The sequence below is a fragment of the Hyperoodon ampullatus genome (assembly GCF_949752795.1).
Source record: "Hyperoodon ampullatus genome assembly, chromosome: 4".
NCBI classification, from domain to species: domain Eukaryota; kingdom Metazoa; phylum Chordata; class Mammalia; order Artiodactyla; family Ziphiidae; genus Hyperoodon; species Hyperoodon ampullatus.
In genome coordinates this window covers 58,046,754-58,072,262 of record NC_136917.1, presented here as the reverse complement: position 1 = coordinate 58,072,262, position 25,509 = coordinate 58,046,754, and the positions used below count along the sequence as shown (strand labels likewise).

The 25,509-nt window shown below is 38.1% G+C and overlaps 1 protein-coding gene across 1 annotated transcript in view; it reads right to left on the bottom strand.

Moving 5' to 3' along the window:
• PFDN1 (prefoldin subunit 1) overlaps window positions 1-25,509 on the bottom strand; it is a 65,071-nt gene that overhangs the window by 21,805 nt on the left and 17,757 nt on the right. Inside the window, exon 3 of the mRNA XM_079703853.1 lies at window positions 9,660-9,744. Coding sequence (XP_079559979.1) covers window positions 9,660-9,744 — 85 coding nt within the window. The remainder of the gene's footprint in view (window positions 1-9,659; window positions 9,745-25,509) is intronic.

Here is a 25,509-nt window from a genome sequence, read left to right as displayed (position 1 = left end):
ATAATTAGCAAGACAGCATCAACCACAGACACTATTTTTAAATGAAATAATGTAAAAATTCTTTGAAAAATGAATAAAATGGTAAAATAAAAATGGTAAAGTCCTAAGCAGTATAACTATCTGCATCAGATTAACTAAAATTCATTAAAACCCATTTTATAAAATTTACCACTTATAATAAATGTCCATGTACACTCAGGGAATTTAATAATTTTTCAACATTTTCTGAATTTTTTTTGCCACTATTCTAAGTATCATGTATTTTACATGACACTATAGGATAAAGCACTACAAATGATAAAATGATGTCCCCCTGAGTATGTTACTTTATGCATGTGGAGCTAATAAGCTATTACACAGCTCTATCCAAAAGTATCTCTAAAACAGGTGATACCGAATACAAACTACCTTTAAGCCATCACACAAACACCTCTGTGATTTCAGTTATTTAAGCAACTACTACAAAGATATCAAACAAGATGTTGTCACCTCGTATTACATTTTAGCTGGCAAAGCTGTAGGCAGACAATTAGTTTTATTTTACCTGCAAAAATAGGATTACAATTAATAAATTAAGGTAATGACCTAAACAGGAAGGAAACTGGGGTTTTTTTGTTTTGGTTTGCCTCCCTCCATCTTTTCATTTTAAGGGGACAGTTTTGCTCCTAAAGTGGCAATTCAGAAAAAGACCAAGGTTATAATGATAAACTTAATAGAAGTGACCCTAGATATCTTCTAATCTAACCCTCTTGGTTTTACAGATGAGGACACTGAGGCTTAGAGTACAGCAAGGGCTAGAATCCAGAACTCCTAACTCAACAGAAGGTATTTAAATTAGGAATTTAGTATTTAAATTAGGAATTTAGGGTAATGAATGTTCTTCTATAAGTCTAATAGACTTTGAGATCTCTATTCATGGTTCAAATATCAGCGTGGATCTTGTTCTTTTGAGCTGATTACAGTGTGCTCATTAATACAGGTGTGACCTGTTCCACACTGAGTATTGAACAACTCATTTCTTCTGGCCAGCATCTATTACTTCAGATTAAAAGAGACCTGTCATATAAAGACTGATCAGAGTAAGAATCTAGGGTAAAGAAAAGTATACTGATTAACTTCACCTTACCATCTAGTTACAAGAGCAGGGAGGCATGCAATAACACGAAATAAATTTCAAATTCTAACTCATCAAAAGAAATAATTCACTAAGCAGCCTGAAAATGAATGGAGGAACTCTCAGGCATGGGAGGGTGGAGGCTAAGAACAAATATTTATGGTTAGACAAAGAAAAGTACAGACCATATAAAGCATACAGCAGCAAAGGCTGAGGTCAACAACCCTCTGAAGCATTCAAAGGGATAGTCTGGTGTGGTTACAGACAAGTGTTCCAAGGAGGGGAATCAGGCCACCCCCGGAGTGTATCCTAGAAGAAAATAATAACTGAATCAAGATGCAAAAGGCTGAATTCTGGACTAACTGGAATGCAAATCCTTTTGTAAATCTTAATCACAAAACGAAGACACACAGCAGTGAACAGATCAAATCAAAGGAGTGTGTGTGTAAAATATCTGTAATATGCATTTCACAGACAAATAAGAAAGGCTGTCTATAAAGCGCAAGTCTATCTGGACTGTTTTACATCTAAGTTCTTACCAGACCTGAAATATTTCTACTGAGGAAATGAAATATATCATAGTTTACATTTGGGCAAATATTAGCACTTGAATTGTAACACATATATACTGACCAAGATATTGATAATAAACAATAAAGAATACTCAACCAGAAAAAGAGCATATATGGACTTACTCAGACTCATTCTTCTCTGAAAGTCACAGAGGAGGATCACACAGCTACATTAAGCCCTAAAACACCAGGACGTGGAGAATATATATAGTTCACTATAACTCTAGCCTTCCAACCATCAGGCTCTTTTAGACAAGTCTTAAATAACTAAAAACTATTTTAAAACAAACATGCTTTTTTATAAATGTTGAGAATACAAATGAACTCTATAAAGAGGTAAGTATTCATATGTGAAATCCCAACATATGGAACAATAAGAGAAACTTCACCCAAGACTCCCAAAGTCAAAACAACATAGAAAAGAGATTAATTTACTAATCTTGTAATTATTATTATTATTTTTTTTTTTTTGCGGTATGCGGGCCTCTCACTGTTGTGGCCTCTCCCGCTGCAGAGCACAGGCTTCAGACGCACAGGCTCAGCGGCCATGGCTCACAGGCCCAGCCGCTCCGCAGCATGTGGGATCTTCCCAGACCGGGGCACGAACCCGTGTCCCTTGCATCGGCAGGCGGACTCTCAACCACTGTGCCACCAGGGAAGCCCTCTTGTAATTATTTTAAAAAAAAATTTTTTTAAGACACTCAGAGGTGCCTAGCTATCTGGTTACTAATGAAGGTGGGAAATCACCAAGCTAATTTTTAGAGTAGAGACATTTTATACTTTACTGCTCTCTAGTACTCAAACTCTCCTGGGTTGCAGTAGGAGATGTCTCTGAAAAATAGCTCTCCTCAGCAAGAGGCTAAGAAATAAACTGTGGAAATGCTCCATGAGAACATCTTGACTTCTTAAGGGTAAAAATGAGCTGTCTGGAAAGATAAATTGTGGTACAACTATACAACGGAATACATACAGCAATGAAAATGAACAAATCACAATCTCAACATGAATTACTTCACAAACACAATGTTGAGGAAGAAGCGAAGCAAAGCAAAAAATATGGAGACGGATTTTGTTCATATAAAGTTCAAAAACTGTCTTGAGGGATATATACATAGGTAGTAAAACTATATTTTTTACTAAAGGAAATAATTATCCAAAAGTTAGGGTTACCTGAGGGAGGGGGAGAGCAGGCAGGAATGGAAGGGAGAAACAAAGGTAGGGGGCAGTGCTCTGGTGTCCTGCCAATTTTTGATTTCTTGGTTTGGATGATTGTAACAAATGTTTGCTTTATAATTATTGATTAAACTACATGTATTTTAACACATATTTCTGTAAATGCTATATTTCACTACAAAATAAATAAATGACTAATTTTTTTTGATGGATTCTAAACCTTGAGCTATGCAAGCAGATGAACCACTGGGTGTAATTCTTGTTTAATATATAAAATAAAAAACATTCTGCCACTGGCTTTGCTCTCACCTGCCCTTCTCTCTTCATTGAAAACACAAGTAAGAATCAGTGCTTATCATATAGTAGTGTCCACTTGACATCACGTCCAAAGAGGGTGTCCCATCATACACACAAAGGTACTAGCCCAGGGCTTCCCTGGTGGTGCAGTGGTTAAGAATCCACCTGCCAATGCAGGGGACACGGGTTTGAGCCCTGGTCTGGGAAGATCCCACATGCCGTAGAGCAACTGAGCCCATGCGCCACAACTACTGAGCCTGCGCTCTAGAGCCCGCGAGCCACAACTACTGAGCCCTCGTGCCACAACTACTGAAGCCCGCACGCCTAGAGTCTGTGCTCTGCAACAAGAGAAGCCACCACAATGAGAAGCCCGTGCTCCGCAACAAAGAGTAGTCCCCGCTTGCCGCAACCAGAGAAAGCCCGCGCGCAGCAACGAAGACCCAATGCAGCCAAAATAGATAAATAAATTCAAAAAAAAATTAAAAAAAGGTACCAGCCCAAAAGTGAGGTACTTAGGGCAAAAACTGGACATCCATCCAAGTGCCTACCAGTGCCTACCCATGCTATGGAAAAAATGATCCTCATTAGGCAGAGTAAAATCTCCTCAATCATGGAAACTCCAAAACATTTTCTCATCAGAGTCTCAGAACTCAGCCAACTGCAGAGTGTCACAGACACCTCCTATCCAGTTTTCTTGCCACTAGTCTTCCTACTTGTTTCAGGAACTACCGTCTGACCATAATAGCCATTTTTGTGGAAGAGTCAGAACTTTCACAGTTTCTTAGATTTTACTTATAGCATGGGCTGGAGGGCTATTTCACAACCCTGGGATTGTAACATTCTGCGTCAGAAGTGGCATTATGTAGGCCAGAATGTCCTGGTTTCCTTATTCTTATTTTTATTGTGTCATTGCTGAGCTAACCAGGGTGGTGGAAGGGGTTGTAACCACGTCAGAGAAAGAGGGGAAGGAAAGTGGTCAACCAGTATTTGCGTGTGCCTAAAATATAATGGGGATTTTAAACTGAAGGCAGATGAGCCTGAAGCAGTAATTCAATGAGAGAGAACATAGGAGAATAGTGGTCAAAATGTGTTCAAATATACCACCGAAAGCTTATCTCAAGGATTCCAAATACTTGAGATTCAAAAGGCAAGACATCAAAAATTCAGCTCTAGCTCATCTGAATGCTGCATCTAAGTTTTTGCAACTGCAAAGTAAGTCCACAAGTAATTATTTTCTTTTTACCTCTAAAAAAGTGAGCAAAAATATAGGATGTATTTTTCACTCTTTAGAAGATACATATCTCTTCAATCTATCAATAAGGTTTTAACTCAACTTTACCTAAAGTTGAATTTTCTTTAAAAAACCCTATACTTTCTTTTTGTAGCAATGCTGTACATTTCAAAAAGAATATTATTTTTACAAAGACAGATGAGACTCATGAAGTCCTAATTCCAAATCCCAATTATACTCATGTCATTTTTAAAAAGTACAATTTTGCATTTTCTAACATATACTGTATTACGTATTATATACACAGCCATTTTCTTTAAAATTATTCATTATCAGTATTTTTTTTAAATAAAGAATTCCCTCAATGACGTAAATAACATGGTTACTCTATCATACTAAAGCTGTCATTTTATTTTTTCTCTTCAATCGGATTAGCATCATTGGTCTGCTAATTGCCATTAGGAGAAATGGTGACATTCCCTCCCAGAACCTGATCAACCATCTTTATAAAGGGAAGATAAAAATCTATGTAACACTATCACATTATGAGTCTGTTATGAAAACACTTCCTAATCAAACCCAGGAAAGTGATTACGGCCTGAAGAACCCAACATAGGGGTATTAAAATGTAAAATATGGAATTTTAAGAAGAAAAAGACAGACTATCTTCCCAAGGTTAAGATGGTACTTGTCTTTACCCTTCTAGTATGTAATATAACTCCCTATCAAGAAGACATGAGGGCAGAGACTTCCCTGGAGGTCCAGTGGCTAAGACTCCATGCTTCCACTGCAGGAGGAGTAGGTTCGATCCCTCGTCGGGGAACTAAGACCCCGCATGATGCGCCACGTGGCCCCCAAAAAAGAGGACATGACAGCAGCATTACAGTACCCCCACCTCTGCTCCATAAGAAGAAAAGGGCCAGCAAGTGAGATACCAGGCTGGTTGACAATGTAGACCCAGCATACTACAGTTATCAAAAGCTAAACAAATTCTAGGTTTAGTAGGACTGGGGAAAAAAATCTGGAGAGGGCAAAGATAAACAGTAAGAATGGAGGTGGATAAAAGGGAGTCTAGAAAATACTAATGAAGATGGGCTCTCAGATCAGACTAGCACCTATATTATGTCATGGAAAAGACTGATCCATAGCATCATTTATATAGACTGTTGGTAGGGGGTGGGTAGGCACACACAGTGGGGCCGAGTTAATAGCTCTGGTCAAAAACTAGAACTTTGTACCCAAACCAAAAAGCTTACTTCATCAGAGATGAAAATGTGCTAAATTAAACAGCCTGGCCTTTGTCTGCAGAGTTATGTATAAATTATGCCTCTTCAATTTAATTGTAAGGTATCTGAGGGTAGAAACTAATAATGATAATGATAACTAAATAAGATGAAATAGGCTGGACTGACAAGAAATACTAGGGCCCAGAAGAAGAGACTGTATTTTTGAAAGGCAGAGTAATAACTGGGAGGCCTTGGGAAAAACTATTTAGAGCTCTGAATCTGCATCAAGCTTCCCAAGTAATAGGAAACCATATTTGTAATTACTTCAACTGATGATAGTTTATATGCCCAAATCCTCACACTGTGCTATGAAACTAGTAGAATAATTAGAACAAGGGAAAGCACTTAATTTAACACTGAGAAATCAGAAAATGCTTCTCAGAAGAAGTAGCCCTAAACTAAGATCTTAAGGATTTTATTTATTTATTTATTTATTTTTTTTGCGGTACATGGGCCTCTCACTGTTGTGGCCTCTCCCATTGCGGAGCACAGGCTCCGGACGCGCAGGCTCAGCAGCCATGGCTCACGGGCCCAGCCGCTCCGCGGCATGTGGGATCTTCCCAGACCGGGGCACGAACCCGTGTCCCCTGCATCGGCAGGCGGACTCTTAACCACTGCGCCACCAGGGAAGCCCTTAAGGATTAACAGAGCTGGTAAGAGCAGAAGGAGGAAGTTCCCAGGTGGAGAGAATTACTTTTGCAAAGACCTAGTAGAAACAAAGAAAACACAGCAAGTTCTAAAAACAAAATATTTCTGCATGTCTGGAGCACACAGTGTAAGAGAAGGAAGAGGATATGAGGGACGTGAGAGAAAGAAACAGGAGTCATTGCATAAACAGCCTTGAAGGTATGTTAAAAAGCTTGAATGTTACCCTAAGAACAATGATGGGGTTTACACAGAGGAACAATTCGACAGATTTAACATTTTAGAAGGTCATTCTAGCTTCAATATGTTAAAAGGATTAGAAGAGAGAAAGTTGGAGGTGGAAAAACCAGTTAAGATGCTACTGCAGATGATAGAAGCAGCTGGTTTAAAGGTGAGAAAAAAATTCCAGAGGGAAATACCATTTAAAAGAGAAAACAGTGAAGAAGTAATATTCAGAGATAGTAAGAAGTTTCCAGAATTGATGAGTCACTAATCCTCAAACTCAGAAAACCCAACTTAACCCAGATATGATTAAGAAAAAAAGCAAAAAGACTAAATCCCCACCTAAACATATACCAGAGAAACTACAAAGCATGAAAGACGACAAAACAATATTAAAAGTAGCCACAGAGAAAAGACAAAGGAACAAAATTCAGACTGATAACTTCTCAACAGCAACAATGGAAGACAGAAGTCAATGGAATGCTATCTTTAAAAGAGCTGAGAAATTCATAAACATATAAAGCAAAATGAAACATATCATCTCAACTATGCATACAGTAATAATGAGCATTTACAGCACCCAGATAGTAGTTTCTAAATACCATTGCCCACTAAACTGAAAGACTAAGGAGAAATTAATAAATATCATCAGAGGGAGATTTGACACATCTCTCATAACTAACTGAATAAGGAGGAAAAAAAATCAGTAAGAAACAGAAAATCTGAACATTGGAACTAACAATGTATGTGTGCATGCATGCACATGTGGGTCTGTGCACATGTGTATACATTTCAGGCTGAAGTAACAAAATTATAAAGGTATGGCAGTCAAAAAGTATAGGATTGCTTCAGGGAAGAGAAGAGTGTGTGTAGTGGGTGATACCATTAAAAATACAGGTTAGGGCAGTATTGGAGAGAACACTAAATGCAGAGGCAGGGATCATGCAATAATTGAATGTTGAGGTAATAAGGAAACCATGATGGTAGGATAAATGGAAAACAAGAAACTGAATATAAACTAGATTTACATTACTAAAATGGAAAGGTAAATTGTCAAATGATGAAAAACATTATATACAGCGTAATCCCTCTTTACTTAAAAAAAGTGTGTATATGTGTGTATGAACTTGTTTATAAAATAAAGTTTTATAAAGTGTAATGATACACATCAAACCATAAAAGTGACATTTTGAGGGTATGCAGAAAGAGGAGAAAGTCATTATTTTTGTTTAATCATGTTTTATTTTTTGACTGTTTTTCTTTTTTATAGTATACTTACATTATTTTTATAATATAAATAGTATATAGATGAAAGATTAAAAACAAAAAACACAAAATAACTTCCTAGGGTAGAGGCTATAGTTTAACTCTGCTAGTTTTTTGTAGCTGTTAATTAGCATTTCAAATACCAACAAGCTAGCTAATCTACTTCTATTACCTGACAGATATCAGGATACTCTTACCAGTATTTGAGAGACTCCGTGAAAGGAAACTTTTGGAAAATGAATTTCCTAATATTCATCAGAAATGAATAGTATGCTAAACTCATCATCTGTGGCAATTTTACCTTGATGATTTTTTTAAATTATAAAAGTTAACACAGGGAGATGCAAGAGGGAGGAGATATGGGGATATATGCAAAGCTGATTCACTTTGTTATACAGCAGAAACACACCATTGTAAAGCAATTATACTCCAATAAAGATGTTAAAAAAAAAAGTTAACACATACTTGTTACAATTTATCCAACACAGAGGTTATAAGAAAAAAACAATTTCATCCCCATGTCCCATCTAATTTCTTTCGGGTAACCAGTGTTAATTTAATATATATACCTACAAATCATTTTCAATGTTCATATACAGATCTTGGTTTTTGTTTGTTTCCATAAAAAGAATTATTTACACGTTACTTTGCATCTTGCTACTTATTCATCAGGACAATTTTTAGATATATTTACCAACAAGTGCAAAAACACACTTTTTTTGGTAAACTGCATGAAATAGTTTCGTTCAGTTTTTTTAAGATACTTTTGTTTGGAAAACTCAATCTAGAAGAGTTGGGCTGACAAAAATGATAAAATAGGATATAATAACAACCTGGTTACTACAGGATAAGTTTTCTTTTTTGTTTGTTTGTTTGCTTATTTGTTTTGTTGTACAATACATTTTCTGAGCTACAAAGCCACTATCAAGTTTGTTTAAATTCTCACTCATTGATAGTCAAACAAAAATAAGTCTAAGTACCTAAGATACAACATGCTGCCCCAGCCATGCCAAGTCAGTGTCCCTGAGAAATCCCCTGAAGGCTACAGGGGGTGTCTCACCAATTCAGCAGAGGGCTGAGTCAGATTCTGAACCACTGCCTCAAATAGTATTCAAAGAAATTAGATAAAGTGACCTATGAAGTCACTGTATCCACCCCCATCTCAGGAAATCTTGGTCCCAAAAAATAATAACCAGTTTTTTGTCCTGTCCAACTTTTACTATATACAGGATAGACCATTCACCAAAGCCCAAGAAGACTATTTCATCTGAGGTTTTAATGTATAAGGAAATGGTAATAATAAACTCCAATTTTCCAAAGATTTACTAAATTATTACTCTTACCTATCAATCTTTTTCCCTAGCTTAAAAAAAAAAAATTGTTTTCCTCACTGGAGCACTACCCTTCGGATAGTTAATTAGCTATAGCTTACTACTCAGTCCTTGTCTAGCATTACAATGTGTGAAAGAGTCATATAACTAGATCCTTTGACTACTATTATCATTACCTACTCTCATGCCCATCCACCACAACATACGGTGTTTAAATATACACTGGGCTTTTATTTTATTTTTAAAGAATAGACATGTTCACTTAAAGGCAATGGAAGAAATACATTCAGGTTAAAAGTATCCTATCTTCTCCAAAACTCCCTAAGGTTTCAAGAGATTAGTCTTTTTTCTGGTCTCATACGCTGCCATAAAAAGACTGCTTCATAGCTCTAGCACAATTAGAAAAAATGAAAACAATGTGACATGACCTTGGCAGGCATACATTTTCATTTAATGACACGATAATTACTTTCTTCCTAAAAGTCGACTACGACTATCAGTATTCAGTCAAAACTTACTTACTTCCAATTCTTTAATTTTTTCTTCCGCTATCTTCTGTTTCTCTAACAGCTGATTATGAATTGCCTCCTTGGATTGAAGAATAAACCTACAAAGCACAAAAAAGTTGAAGATTAAGCCACTTGACTACTATGTTCATCAAAATCAACTATATGCCACAAATACTAAACTAAGAAAACTAGAAGGATGATCTCCAATTGAGAACAAATAAAATGTATTACTATGTTATGACAAACTCAGGAAACCTCCACAGGTTGAAGCTTTCTTGGCTGAGAAGGAATAAAAGCTTAAAAGTAAATTGTGCCTTCTGGTCTTAAGAAGGGAATCGGGCTTCAAGTATATTCATAGACAAAAGAAAAAAAAACATAAAGGGATAAAAATCTACTGTAGGCGAGAAGAAAAGTTAACAAACAATAAAAATCCCCCATAACTTTAATTTTTCAGTTTCCTGTATCAACTTTTATCTAGATATCTTTCAAACAATATTTGTAAATTACAGCTCCTCCTCCAACCTTTAAAAAAAAATTTTGTAACAGCAGTAACTCATGACCTTTTAAAGTCACAATCAAGTACTGTGTTAGGATCAATGCATTAGTGTTTATATGAGTTCCTCACACAAAAAGCGCTGTATAAGGCCCAGTATCTTTTATTATTATATCCAGAGTGTGTAATACCTCTGAAAAGCTCAAAATGCACAAGTGGAAATTTTCAACTTTTTCCATTTTACATTCAGGCACATTATTTACAATTGATGAGGGTGGAAATATGGGGAAACTTTAAAAGTTAATACTGAATCTGTTTTGTGACTTTAGGTTCATAATTCTTGCTGTGGGCAAAGGAAGAGCAAACTATTTTATAGCCTAAAGCAAGTAAATTGAAATATTTCCCTTCCACTGGAAGCAAGGGAAAATCTCAATTACTCAAATCTCTTTCAGGACTGTCCAACTGGGTTATAACAGATTCCAAAAAAGACCAACAACAAAAAATACAATTAATTAAGCAGACTGTTTCTTCTCTTTGAACATAACTTAAGAGTTTAGCAAAAAACTAAACTTCATCTCTTAACAAAAAAGCCAAACAAGAAACATATAAATTTAGCAATATGTGGTTTTCTCTACCATCTTCACAAAAACAACACTGTGTCTAGGTAGGTTCTTACCATTAGGGTATGTTATTATAGATAAAAACAACAAAAAGGGCAAGTAGCTTTGCCCAGACACCTGGGAGGAAACTATTTTTCTCTCCTCTTCATGAATACACCTTGGCGTACACATAATACAGTCTGGTGAACCTCTCTCTCTCTTTTTTTCCCCTTAATTTATTTAATTTATTTTTGGCTGCATTGAGTCTTCATTGCTGTGTGCGGGCTTTCTCTAGTTGCGGCAAGCAGGGGCTACTCTTCGTTGCAGTGCGTGGGCCTCTCATTGCAGTGGCTTCTCTTGTTGTGGAGCACGGGCTCTAGGCACGCGTGCCTCAGTAGTTGTGGCTCACAGGATCTAGAGCGCAGGCTCAGTAGTTGTGGCGCACGGGCTTAGTTGCTTTGCAGCATGTGGGATCTTCCCAGACCAGGGCTCAAACCCGTGTCCCCTGAACTGGCAGGTGGATTCTTAACCACTGCACCACCAGGGAAGCCCCTGGTGAACTTCTCTTTCACTCCACAAATTATTAAGCATGTGTCCTGACATGGACAGTCCAGATAATTTAATAGATGATCCCAGTCTTCAGTACTAGCTTGATCCTTTGCAAAAATCTTACTCACACATTTAATGCTAAGACAGACCACATTCATGCAAAATAAGGATTACTACATAACCTTTTGTGTCCAAAATATTCTTATTATTAGTCCAAGAGATAGGTGTTATTTCTGATAAGACTATGGTTTACAGAATATTTTTCTCAGAATTATTTAGTGTAGTATTTAAGGAGAAGAGTTGTTTTGAACTGTAATAAGTCTCAGTGACACCATATAAAAAGTATTATAAATCTAGGCCCAAGAGTCACCAAACTATGTCATTACATGCACGATTTTACTAACAAAGCCTTTCGGCCATGGAAATAATTTTCAGAGTAAAATATACATTTTTAAATAGCACTGATTGCTGGCCAGTGAATAGTATTCTCAAATAATAGGTCGTCAGACATTATCTTTATTAGTGTCTGGGAAATTTTCAAAGTTAAGATTAGAGGTCAAGTCATTACTTATGTGGTCTTTAAAAATAAAGTATCTGAACAGATACTAAATCCCTTGAGCAGAAAATAAAATTACTAGAAAGCAAGAACACTCAACAACAAAAACACGTTTTTCTATGGCCACACACCCTTGAGGTATCTATATTGAACTGTGCCAACTTCAAAGGCCAGAGAGATGTCATCGAAGCTGGCCAATCTACAAGCCTGAGGACATCTCAGCCATGAGAGTTTTAAACAAGGATGAATATGGAGTAAATTCAAATGTCCATCTTAAAGAATAATTACATAGACAAAATTCAAACCAAAAAAAATTACAGAAAATTTAGTCCTCAATTTTTAAAATGCCGAAGATACATTGTATGAGGATTGGAAAGAGCCCCCAGAAACACTTGGATTTCTGGAAAAAGTCTTTAGAAAACACTTTTTCTAGTGTTAAAAGACAATGAATTCTCAGGCGTTATTTTGAAGATAAAGGATATATCATGATAATGTAATTATGAGTGGTATATGATAAATAAGTATTATGTACACTACTTCTCAAAGTAGAGACTCTCACAGACATCCTGCCTGATAGTTTATGGAGAGCCAAATGGTAGACAAAGGATTCCACAGTTCAGAATGCCACAAAGGAAAAATAAAGCATGAAATGAAAAATTATTTTCATATAACAAATGATATGCACATTAATATGCTTATTAATACTCAGCATCATATAATCTACAATAGTCACTGCTTTGTATTGGTAAAAGGCCTCTACATTGGAAATCAATGCCATGTGACTCTGCACTGTAAACTATCAAGGATATGTAGCCTGCTGATTCATTTCCTCATTTATTTGTAATTATGCCATCTGAAAAACATAATTTATGATGGCTTTGGGTTTTCTTTATTTGAGAAACATCAGAAGCTGTGTTCTGAACTGTCCTGCAGGTTGATACATAACTTCTATGTTCTAATGATTCAGCATATATCAAAAGTGTTGTTCACCTGCAAAAACACAATCTAGGATCAGTGGCAACGCTGTTTTTGGGTACAGTTCCAAAGTATGGTAACCTGAACATAGATTATTCAGAAACAACAATGTGCTTATGATAATGCATTTTGTCTGGGTACGAAATTTTTAGAATATGAAAACATATTCTAGTGGCATGTAAAGAATCCTCAAATTAAGCAGCACACAAGAGGCTAGATAAAAATGATCATATCTTGCTCCTTTGCCTCATTCAGCTGGTGATGAAAACTACTTGCATGTGTGCACAAAGATCCACATGCAAAAAAATTTTTTACTTCATAATTTTTTAGCAAAACAAAACAGAAAAAAACCTAAATCCCTTTGTAAACAAGCAATTAAAATTTATGCTACATCCATATTGTGAAAGGTTGAGTAAGACTTCTATTATTGGCATTATGCAGAGTAGACATCCAGAACAATGCAAAAAAATTTTTTTTTCTTTAACATTTTGCTGAGCAACCACAAATTAAAGATTTCACAGTGTGGAGAAAAGGGAACCCTCGTGCACTGTTGGTGGGGATGTAAATTGGTGCAGCCACTATGGAAAACAGTATACAGATTCCTCAAAAAATTAAAAATAGGGCTTCCCTGGTGGCGCAGTGGTTGAGAGTCCACCTGCCGATGCAGGGGACACAGGTTCATGCCCCGGTCCAGGAGGATCCTACATGTCACGGAGCGGCTGGGCCCGTGGGCCATGGCCGCTGAGCCTGCGCGTCCGGAGCCTGTGCTCCGTAACAGGAGAGGCCACAACAGTGAGAGGCCCACGTACCACAAAAAAAATAAAATAAAAAATAAAAACAAAAACAAATTAACAAATGCAGCAAAAATGAAACAGTTATAGATACAGAGAGCAAACAGGTGGTTGCCGGAGTGGAGGGGGGCAAGGAGAAGAAAGAAATAGGTGAGGGAGATTAAGAGGTACAAACTTCCAGTTGCAAAATAAATGAGTCAAGGGTATAAAATGTACAGTGTGGGGGATATATTCAATAACTATGTAATATCTTTGTATAGTGACAAATTGTAACTAGACTTACATGGTGATCATTTTGAAATACATTTTCAAATACACTTCTATACATTTTGAAATGTGCTAAAATACTAAATCACTATGCTATATAACAGGAAGTAATATAGTATTGTAGGTCAATTACACTTCAAACACAAACACACAAACCAACTCACAGAAAAAGAGATCAGATTTGTGGTTACCATAGGCAGGGGGTGAGGGAAGGGGAATTGGATAAAGGCAGTCAAAAGGTACAAACTTCCACTAAGACAAATAAGTACTAGGGATGTAATATAAAACATGGTAAGTAAAATTGCCACTGCTGTATGTTACATATGAAGTTGTAGAGTAAATCCTAAGACTTCTCATCACAAGGAAAAAAATATTTTTTTCTATTCTTTAACTGTGTATCTACACGACATGATGAATGTTCACTAAATTTATGTGACAAACATTTCATAATGTATGCACGTCAAATCATTATGCTGTGCACCTTAAACTTACACAGTGCTGTTTGTCAATTACATCTCAATAAAACTGGAAGAAAAAAAAAGATTCTACAGGGGCCAAAATGAAGTGAAATCAGAAATTGTGGAAGGTAAGAAAGCAATAAATTGGTTTTCACCATGAGAGATTCTGCTGAATCCTAGAGACCTTCAGTATCCAAACTGGCACAGACACAGGAGATAAAACCTAGGCACCATCCAAAGTGACGATGTTATTAAGAGAATCCTCAATTAAAAGGTTCCACCTTCAGTCTAAGAGTGAAAATGAAAACAACAACAACAACAACTTGTCTCTCAGTACGGTAAAATTAACTTGTCTATCTATACCCTGGTAGTAAGCAAAATGAAAAAACAAAAATGTCCCCTAAGAATTTGTAACCATAAGGTGACTTCCTCATGGGTTGTGGTCCAAATTCAACCTATTAGGGAATTCCCCAGGGGTTCACTAGTTAGGACTCCACACTTTCACTGCCAATGGCACGAGTTCAATCTCTGGTTGGGGAACTAAGATACTGCAAGCCACACAGCACAGCCAAAAAAAACATAAAAATAATTTTTAAAATAAAAATTCAACCTATTTTATGGTCTAGAAAATCTCAAGCACAGAATTTCATTTACAGTGTTCCTAATTACATACATGGCAAAGGTCAAGTAAACCTGAAGATGGGTTAATAAAAATTAATCAAACTAAAACACAAAGAGAAAAAAAGGTGTAAAAACCAATAAAACAAACAAAACAAAAACAGGATACAGCAGGCAAGACATAAGAGACAATATTAAGTTGTCTAACATATGCGTAATTAGAGATTCAGAACAAGAAGAAAAAAATTGGAGAAACATTCGAAGAGACAATGGACAAGAATTTTCTAAAACAAATGAAAAAAAGAAGCCAAATCACAGTTCCAAGACACTCAGAAAAACCCAGACAAAAATAAATACAACAAAACAAAACTAGATGTAACATAACCAAATTACTGAAAACTAAAACTAAAAAGAAAATCTTGAAGGCAGCCAGAAAATGACACACAGCATTAAGAGAAACAACGATAAGAGTTACATCAAACTTCTTGTCACAAACTATGCAAGGAAGACAATGGAATGACATTTTCAAAATACTGACAGACAAAAGCTATTAACCAGCATTACATACACAGTGAACATATACTTCAAAAATGAAGGAGAAATTCACACAAACAAAAGCTGAGAGAATTTATTCTAGCAAACATATATAAGAAATTTTAAAGGTAGTTGTTCCAGCGGAAGGAGTATGATAACTATGGCAACTTATAAAGAAATGAAAAGCACTGGAAATAGTATAAACTAAGATAAATATAAAAGACATGTTTTTCTCATTGCTAATCATTTTAAAAGATAGTTGGGACTTCCCTGGTGGCACAGTGGTTAAGAATCTGCCTGCCAATGCAGGGGACATGGGTTTGATCTCTGGTCTGGGAAGATCCCACATGCCGCAGAGCTACTAAACCTGTGCGCCACAACTACTGAGCCTGCGCTCTAGAGCCCACGAGCCACAACTACTGAGCCTGCGTGCTGCAACTACTGAAGCCCACGAGCCTAGAGCCCGTGCTCCGCAACAACAGAAATCCGCGCACCGCAACAGAGTAGCCCGCACTCGCCACAACCAGAGAAAGCCCACGTGCATCAACGAAGACCCAATGCAGCCCAAAATTAAATAAATTTAAAAATAAGTAAACAAAAAAATAAAAGATAGTTGACTGTCTAAAGCATGGGTTGGCAAACTGGCTTGCAGGCTCAATCGGTCACACTCATTTGTTTATAGAATGTCTATGGCTGCTTTCTCCCAACAATGGCAGAGTTAAGAGAGCTCTGACAGAGATCATATGGCCAGCAAAGCCAAAAATATTTACTATATGTCCCATTAAAAAACAAGCTTGGGCTCCCCTAGTGGCGCAGTGGTTGAGAGTCTGCCTGCCGATGCAGGGGACACGGGTTCGTGCCCCGGTCCAGGAAGATCCCACATGCCACAGAGTGGCTGGGCCCGTGAGCCATGGCTGCTGAGCCTGCGCGTCCAGAGCCTGTGCTAAGCAACGGGAGAGGCCACAACGGGAGAGGCCACAACAGTGAGAGGCCCGCGTACCGCACACACACACACAAAAAAAGCTTGCCAATTCATGATCTAAAGCAAAATAGTAACAATATACTGTGGATTTCAGTACATACGTAAAATGTATAACAATAAATAAGAAAAATGTAGAGTGTGAAATTAATAAGATGAAACGGTAATATTATTTAAAAGTACATTACAATAAACTAAAGACATATTGCAAAAAATAAGATAATCACTAAATAAAAAAACTTTTTACTAAGGACTAATAAGCCAAAAGTAAAGATAAAATAGGATCATAAAACATAATTAATCTAAAAGAAGGCAGAAAAAGAGAGAATGGAATAAAGAACAGATGAGAAAAAGAAAGCAAGCAGCAAAGTGGTAGATCTAAATCCAATTATAGCATTAATTACCAGAAATGTAAATGATCTAAAGACCCCAATTGAAAGGCAAAGATTGTCAGATTGAATTTAAAAGCATGACCCAACTACACGCAATCACAAGAAATCCACTTTAAATAAAAAGACATAGATAGGTTCCAAGTAAAAGCAAGACCACACCCACAAGGGTGGCAATAATCAAAAAGACAGATAATAACAAGTGTTGGAGAGCATATGGAGAAGTTGGAACCCTCATTGGTGGTGGATACATAAAATGGTACAGCTACTGTGGGTAACATTCTGGCAGTTCCTCAAAAGGTTAAACATCGAGTTACCCTTCAGCAATTCTACTCCTAGAAATATAACTAAGAAAAATGAATACACACACACACACGCACAAAAACCTGACTGTAAGTGTTCAAAGCCGATTATTCATGATAACCAAAAAGTGGAAACAATTCAAATGCACATCAACTGATAAATGAATAAAAAAAATGTGGTATAGCCATACAAAGAAATATTATTTGGCAATAAAAAGGAATGAAGTACTGATACATGCTACAACATGGAGTAACCTTTAACACATAATGCTAAGAAGACAGACACACTCACATACTATATAACTGTATGATTCTATTTACATAAAATGTCCAGAAAAGGCAAGTCTATACAGACAGAATGATTAGTGGTTGCCTAGGGCCAGGGGAAGGGGATATTATGAAATAACTGCTAATGGGTTTAAGGACACTTTTTGCAGCGATAAATATTGTTCTGAAATTAGATAGTGGTGATGACTACACAATTTCATAAATATTCTAAAAACCACTAAATTGTATACTTTAAAACTGTTAAAAGAGTGAATTTTGTTACATTAATTTTATCTTAAAAAATAGCCAAAAGATTTAAACAGACATTTCATCAAAGAAGAGATAACAATCACAAACAAGAAATGCTAAACACCATTAGTGATTAGAGAAATGCAAATTAAGCCCACAAGGAGATACCATTACACAGTTATTAGAATGGCTAGAATTAACCAAAAAAATAAAGGCAACACCAAGTGCTGGTGAAAATGAAAGCAACTGCATCTCTCATACATAGCTGGTTGGCGTGCAAAATGGTACAGCCACTTTGGAGAAGAGTTTGGCGGTTTCTTATAAACATAAGCGGTCATTCTTAAAAACAAAGCAATCCCACTCCTAGGTATCTACCCAAGAGAAATAACGTATGTCTATGCAAACAACTGTACACACAAATATTTATGACTGTGTTATTCAGAATTGCCAAAAACTGGAAACTCAATGTCCATCACCAACTAAATAGACAAACTGTGGTACAACTAAACAATAGTATGCTATTCAGCAATAAAAAGGAACAAATTACTGATACATCCAGCAACATGGAGAAATCTCAAAACCATTATGCTAAGTCAAAGAAGACAAACACAAAAGGTTACATACATTATGATTCTATTTACAAAATTTTCTTAAAAAGCAAAACTAGGGCTTCCCTGGTGGCGCAGTGGTTGAGAGTCCGCCTGCCGATGCAGGGGACACGGGTTCGTGCCCCGGTCCGGGAAGATCCCACATGCCGCGGAGCGGCTGGGCCTGTGAGCCATGGCCGCTGAGCCTGCGCGTTCGGAGCCTGTGCTCCACAACGGGAGAGGCCACAACAGTGAGAGGCCCGCATACCGCAAAAAAAAAAAAAAAAAAAAAAGCAAAACTACAAGGACAAAAAAACAGATCAACAGTTGCTAGGGGGTGAGGTAAAGAGAGAAGATTGACTACAAATGGACATAAAGGAATGTTCTGAGGAAATGTAAATGTTCTATAACTTAACTGTGGTGATAATTACACAACAGTATGTTTCTCAAACACACAGAACTGTACAACTAAAATGGGTAAGTTTTACTCTATATAAATTACATGTGAAAAACAAACAGGAAATGACATTACTTTCAACAAACTGGAAATAATAGACTAATCCTAAAACACAGAAGAAATCCACCCTCACACAGATCCCAGCTAGCTGCCTGCTTTGGAGAGCATCAGGTGGACCATGTGGACCCCACATGCCTCCAAAAGCTGGGGTGTGGGGCAGCCGGGGCACATGGGGTGTGGCTATGGCTCAGCCAGGGGTTCCGGAGCAGCCTTGGTAAGATGCTGCAGGAGCTAAACTGTGCATGAAACAGCACAGAAGCCCCATTCCTTACCATCAGTCTCTCCAAACCCTATGCCAGATATTCTCAATATTACAGTGATAAATACATTAGAATGTTTTGAGATTGCTTAATTAAAATATTAAATAAATTCAAATAATAAACCTAAGATGGCAGACTAGAAGGATGTGAGCTCACCTCTTCTTACAAAAACACCAAAATCACAACTTCTGACCCACTGACAAAAAAAAGTGTTGGAACCTACCAAAGAAGATTTTCTACATCCAAAGATAAAGAAGAAGCCACAACGAGATGGTAGGACGGGCACACTGTGATAAAATCAAATCCCATACCCACCGGGTGGGCAACCCACAAACTGGAAAATAATTATATCACAGAAGTTCTCCCACAGAAATGAAAGTTCTGAACCACACGTCAGGCTCCCCAGCCTGGGGGTCTGGCAACAAGAGAAGGAGTTCCCAGAGAATCTGGCTTTGAAGGCCAGTGGGGTTTGACCACAGGAATTCCACAGGACTGGGGGAAACAGAAATTCCACTCTTGGAGGGCGCACACAAGGTTTCAAGTGCACCAGGACCCAAGGAAAAAAGCAGTGACCTCGTAAGAGCCTGGGCCAGACCTACCTGCTGGAACTGGAGGGTCTCCTGTGGAGGCAGGGAGTGGCTGTGGCTCACTGTGGGGAAAAAGACACTGGTGGGACTTCCCTGGTGGCGCGGTGGTTAAGAATCTGCCTGCCAATGTAGGGGACACAGGTTCAACCCCCTGTCCAAGAAGATCACACATGCCACAAAGCAACTAAGCCCGTGTGCCACAACTACAGAGCCTGTATCCTGGAGCCCGCAAGCCACAATTACTGAGCCTGCGTGCCACAACTACTGAAGCCTACGTGCCTAGAGCCCGTGCTCCGCAACAAGAGAAGCCACTGCAATGAGAAGCCCGTGCACCACAATGAAGAGCAGCCCCCATTCACTAAAACTAGAGAAAGCCCGTGCATAGCAACAAAGACCCAACACAACCAAAAATTAATTAATTAATTTTTTTAAAAAAGAAAGAAATACGGTCAAGAAGGTTTAAAAAAAAAAAAGACACTGGCGGCAGTAGTTCTGGGGAGTACTCATTGGCATGAGCCCTCCTGGAGGCTACCATTCTCTCACCAAGACCTGGCCCCACCCAACAACCTGGAGGCTCCAGTGCTGGGATGCTTCAGGCCAAAAAACCAACATGGTGGAAACACAGTCCCATCCATCAGCAGAAAGGGAGCTTAAAGTCTCCCTAAGCATACAGCTGCCCAATAAACACACCCCCTGACGTGGCCCTGCCCACCAGTGGGACAAGACCCAGCTCCACCACCCAGTGTGCAGGAACCAGTACCTCCGACCAGGAAGACTGCACAAGCCTCTTAGACAGCCTGATCCACCAGGGAGCAGACAGCAGAAGCAAGAACTACAACACTGCAGCCTGTGAAACAAACCACAATCACAGATAATTAAACAAAATGAGACAGCAGAAGAATAGGTCCCAAATCAAGGAATAAGATAAAACCCCAGAAGAAAGACAAAGAACAGGAGATAGGCAATTTAACCAAAAAAGAATTCAGAGTAATGATAGTAAAGATGATCAAGGATCTCAGAAGAAAAAATGGTGGCACATAGAGAAGACACAAGAAATGTTTAACAAAGACCCATAAGAATTAAAAATGAACAAACAGATGAACAATACAATAACTGAAATGAAAAATACACTAGAAGAAATCAACAGCAAAGTAACTGAGGCTGAAGAATGGATAAGTGAGCTGGAAGACAGAATGGTGGAAATCACTGCCATGGAACAGAAAAAAGAAAGAAGAAAAAAAATGAGGACAGTCTCAGAGACCTCTGGGACAACATTAAATGCACAACATTTGCATTATAGGGGTCCTAGAAGGAGAAGAGAGAGAGAAAGGACCTGAGAAAATATTTGAAAAGGTAATAGCTGAAAACTTCCCTAACATGGGAAAGGAAACAGTCACGCAAGTCCAGGAAGCACAGAGAGTCCCAGGCATAAACCCAAGCAAGAACGTGCCGAGAGACATAGTGATCAAACTGACAAAAATGAAAGACAAAGAAAAAAATATTAAAAGCAAAAAGGGAAAAGCAACAAATAGCATACAAGGAAACTCCCATAACGTTACCAGCTGATTTCTCAGCAGATACTCTGCAAGCCAGAAGGGAGTGGCACAATATATTTAAAGTGATGAAAGGGAAGAACCTACAACCAAGAATATTCTACCCAGCAAGGCTCTCATTCAGATTTGATAGAGAAATCAAGTTTTCCAGACAAGCAAAAGCTAATACAATTCAGCACCACCAGACCAGCTTTGCCACAAATGCTAAAGGAACTTCTCTAAGCAGAAAAGGCCACTACTAGACACAAGAAAACTGAGAATAAAAAAGCCACCGGTACAGGCAAACATAAACAAAGCCAGGAAATCATCTACACACAAATATGACATCAAAACCAGCAGTCGCGAGGACAGCACAAATGCAGAATATTGGAAATGTATTTGAAATTAAAAGACCAGTAACTAAAAACAATCTTGTTCATATATAGACTGTTATATCAAAATTTCATGGTAACCACAAACCAAAAACCTACAACAGATATACACATAAAAAAGAAAAAGCAATCCAAACACAACATGAAAGATAGACATCAAACCACAAACGAACAGAAGAGGAAGGGAAGAAAAAAGACCTACAGGGCTTCCCTGGTGACAGAGTGGTTAAGAATCCGCCTGCCAACGCAGGGGACACCGGTTCAAGCCCCGGTCTGGGAAGATCCCACATGCCATGGAGCAACTAAGCCCATGCACCACAACTACTGAGCCTGCGCTCTAGAGCCCACAAGCCACAACTACTGAAGCCCGTGTGCCTAGAGCCCGTGCTCCGCAACAAGAGAAGCCACTGCAATGAGAAGCCCGTGCACCACAATGAAGAGCAGCCCCCATTCACTAAAACTAGAGAAAGCCCGTGCATAGCAACAAAGACCCAACACAACCAAAAATTAATTAATTAATTTTTTTTAAAAAGAAAGAAATACGGTCAAGAAGGTTTAAAAAAAAAAAAGACACTGGCGGCAGTAGTTCTGGGGAGTACTCATTGGCATGAGCCCTCCTGGAGGCTACCATTCTCTCACCAAGACCTGGCCCCACCCAACAACCTGGAGGCTCCAGTGCTGGGATGCTTCAGGCCAAAAAACCAACATGGTGGAAACACAGTCCCATCCATCAGCAGAAAGGGAGCTTAAAGTCTCCCTAAGCATACAGCTGCCCAATAAACACACCCCCTGACGTGGCCCTGCCCACCAGTGGGACAAGACCCAGCTCCACCACCCAGTGTGCAGGAACCAGTACCTCCGACCAGGAAGACTGCACAAGCCTCTTAGACAGCCTGATCCACCAGGGAGCAGACAGCAGAAGCAAGAACTACAACACTGCAGCCTGTGAAACAAACCACAATCACAGATAATTAAACAAAATGAGACAGCAGAAGAATAGGTCCCAAATCAAGGAATAAGATAAAACCCCAGAAGAAAGACAAAGAACAGGAGATAGGCAATTTAACCAAAAAAGAATTCAGAGTAATGATAGTAAAGATGATCAAGGATCTCAGAAGAAAAAATGGTGGCACATAGAGAAGACACAAGAAATGTTTAACAAAGACCCATAAGAATTAAAAATGAACAAACAGATGAACAATACAATAACTGAAATGAAAAATACACTAGAAGAAATCAACAGCAAAGTAACTGAGGCTGAAGAATGGATAAGTGAGCTGGAAGACAGAATGGTGGAAATCACTGCCATGGAACAGAAAAAAGAAAGAAGAAAAAAAATGAGGACAGTCTCAGAGACCTCTGGGACAACATTAAATGCACAACATTTGCATTATAGGGGTCCTAGAAGGAGAAGAGAGAGAGAAAGGACCTGAGAAAATATTTGAAAAGGTAATAGCTGAAAACTTCCCTAACATGGGAAAGGAAACAGTCACGCAAGTCCAGGAAGCACAGAGAGTCCCAGGCATAAACCCAAGCAAGAACGTGCCGAGAGACATAGTGATCAAACTGACAAAAATGAAAGACAAAGAAAAAAATATTAAAAGCAAAAAGGGAAAAGCAACAAATAGCATACAAGGAAACTCCCATAACGTTACCAGCTGATTTCTCAGCAGATACTCTGCAAGCCAGAAGGGAGTGGCACAATATATTTAAAGTGATGAAAGGGAAGAACCTACAACCAAGAATATTCTACCCAGCAAGGCTCTCATTCAGATTTGATAGAGAAATCAAGTTTTCCAGACAAGCAAAAGCTAATACAATTCAGCACCACCAGACCAGCTTTGCCACAAATGCTAAAGGAACTTCTCTAAGCAGAAAAGGCCACTACTAGACACAAGAAAACTGAGAATAAAAAAGCCACCGGTACAGGCAAACATAAACAAAGCCAGGAAATCATCTACACACAAATATGACATCAAAACCAGCAGTCGCGAGGACAGCACAAATGCAGAATATTGGAAATGTATTTGAAATTAAAAGACCAGTAACTAAAAACAATCTTGTTCATATATAGACTGTTATATCAAAATTTCATGGTAACCACAAACCAAAAACCTACAACAGATATACACATAAAAAAGAAAAAGCAATCCAAACACAACATGAAAGATAGACATCAAACCACAAACGAACAGAAGAGGAAGGGAAGAAAAAAGACCTACAGGGCTTCCCTGGTGACAGAGTGGTTAAGAATCCGCCTGCCAACGCAGGGGACACCGGTTCAAGCCCCGGTCTGGGAAGATCCCACATGCCATGGAGCAACTAAGCCCATGCACCACAACTACTGAGCCTGCGCTCTAGAGCCCACAAGCCACAACTACTGAAGCCCGTGTGCTTAGAGCCCGTGCTCTGCAACAAGAGAAGCCACCCAATGAGAAGCCCGTGCACTGCAATGAAGAGTAACCCCCGCTCGCCACAACTAGAGAAAAGTCCACGCGCAGAAACAAAGAGCCAACACAGCCAAAAATAAAAATAAATAAATTTTTTTTAAAAAGACCTACCAAAAAAATCCGAAACAATTAACAAATGGCAATAGAAACATACATATTGATAATTACCTTAATTGTAAATGGATTAAATATTCCAACCAAAAGACAGAGATACTGGCTGAATGGATACAAAAACAAGACCTGTATATATGCTGTCTACAAGAGACCCGCTTCAGATCTAGGGACACATACAGACTGAAATTGAGGGGATGGAAAAAGGTACTCCATGCAAATGGAAATCAAAAGAAAGCTGGAGTAGCAATACTCATAGCAGACAAAATAGATGTTACAATAAAGACTGTAACAAGAGACAAAGAAGGACACTACATAATGATCAAGGGATCAATCCAAGAAGAAGATATAACAATTGTAAAATATATATGCACCCAACACAGGAGCACCCCAATATATAAGGCAAATGCTAACAGCCATAAAAGGAGAAATCAACAGTAACACAATAATAGTGGGGGATTTTAACACTCCACTCTCATCAATGGACAGATCATCCAGACAGAAAATCAATAAGGAAACACAGGCCTTAAATGACACATCAGACATTCCATCCGAGAGCAGCAGAATATACTTCCTTCTCAACTGCACATGGAACATTCTCCAGGACAGATCACATCTTAGGCCACAAATCAAGCCTCAGTAGATTTACAAAAATTGAAATCATATCAAGCATCTCTTCTGACCACAACACTATGAGATTAGAAATCAATTACAGGAAAAAAAAAAACTGTAAAAAACACAAACACATGGAGGCTAAACAATATGTTACTAAATAATCAATAGATCACTGAAGAAATCAAAGAGGAAATCAAAAAATACCTAGAGAGAAATGACAACGAAAACATGATGATCCAAAACCTACAGGATGCAGCAAAAGCAGGGCTAAGAGGGAAATGTACAGCAATACAATCTTACCTCAAGAAACAAGAAAAATCTCAAACAAACAACCTAACCTTACACCTAAAGCAACTAGAGAAAGAAGAACAAACAAAACCCAAAGTTAATAGAAGGTAAGAAATCATAAAGATCAGAGCAGAAATAAATGAAATAGAAATGAAGAAAACAGTAGAAAAGATCAATCAAACTAAAATCTGGTTCTTTGAAAAGATAAATAAAATTGATAACCCTTTAGCCAGACTCATCAAGAAAAAAAGGGAGAGGGCTCAAATCAATAAAATTAGAAATGGTAGAGGAGAAGTTACAAGCACAGAAATACAAAAGATCATAAAAGACTACTACAAACAATTAATAAATATATGCCAAAAAATAGACAACTTGGAAGAAACTGACACATTTTTAGAAAAGTACAACCTTCCAAGACTGAACCAGGAAGAAAGAGAAAATATGAACAAACCAATCACAAGTACTGAAATTGAAACTGTGATTTAAAAACTCCCAACA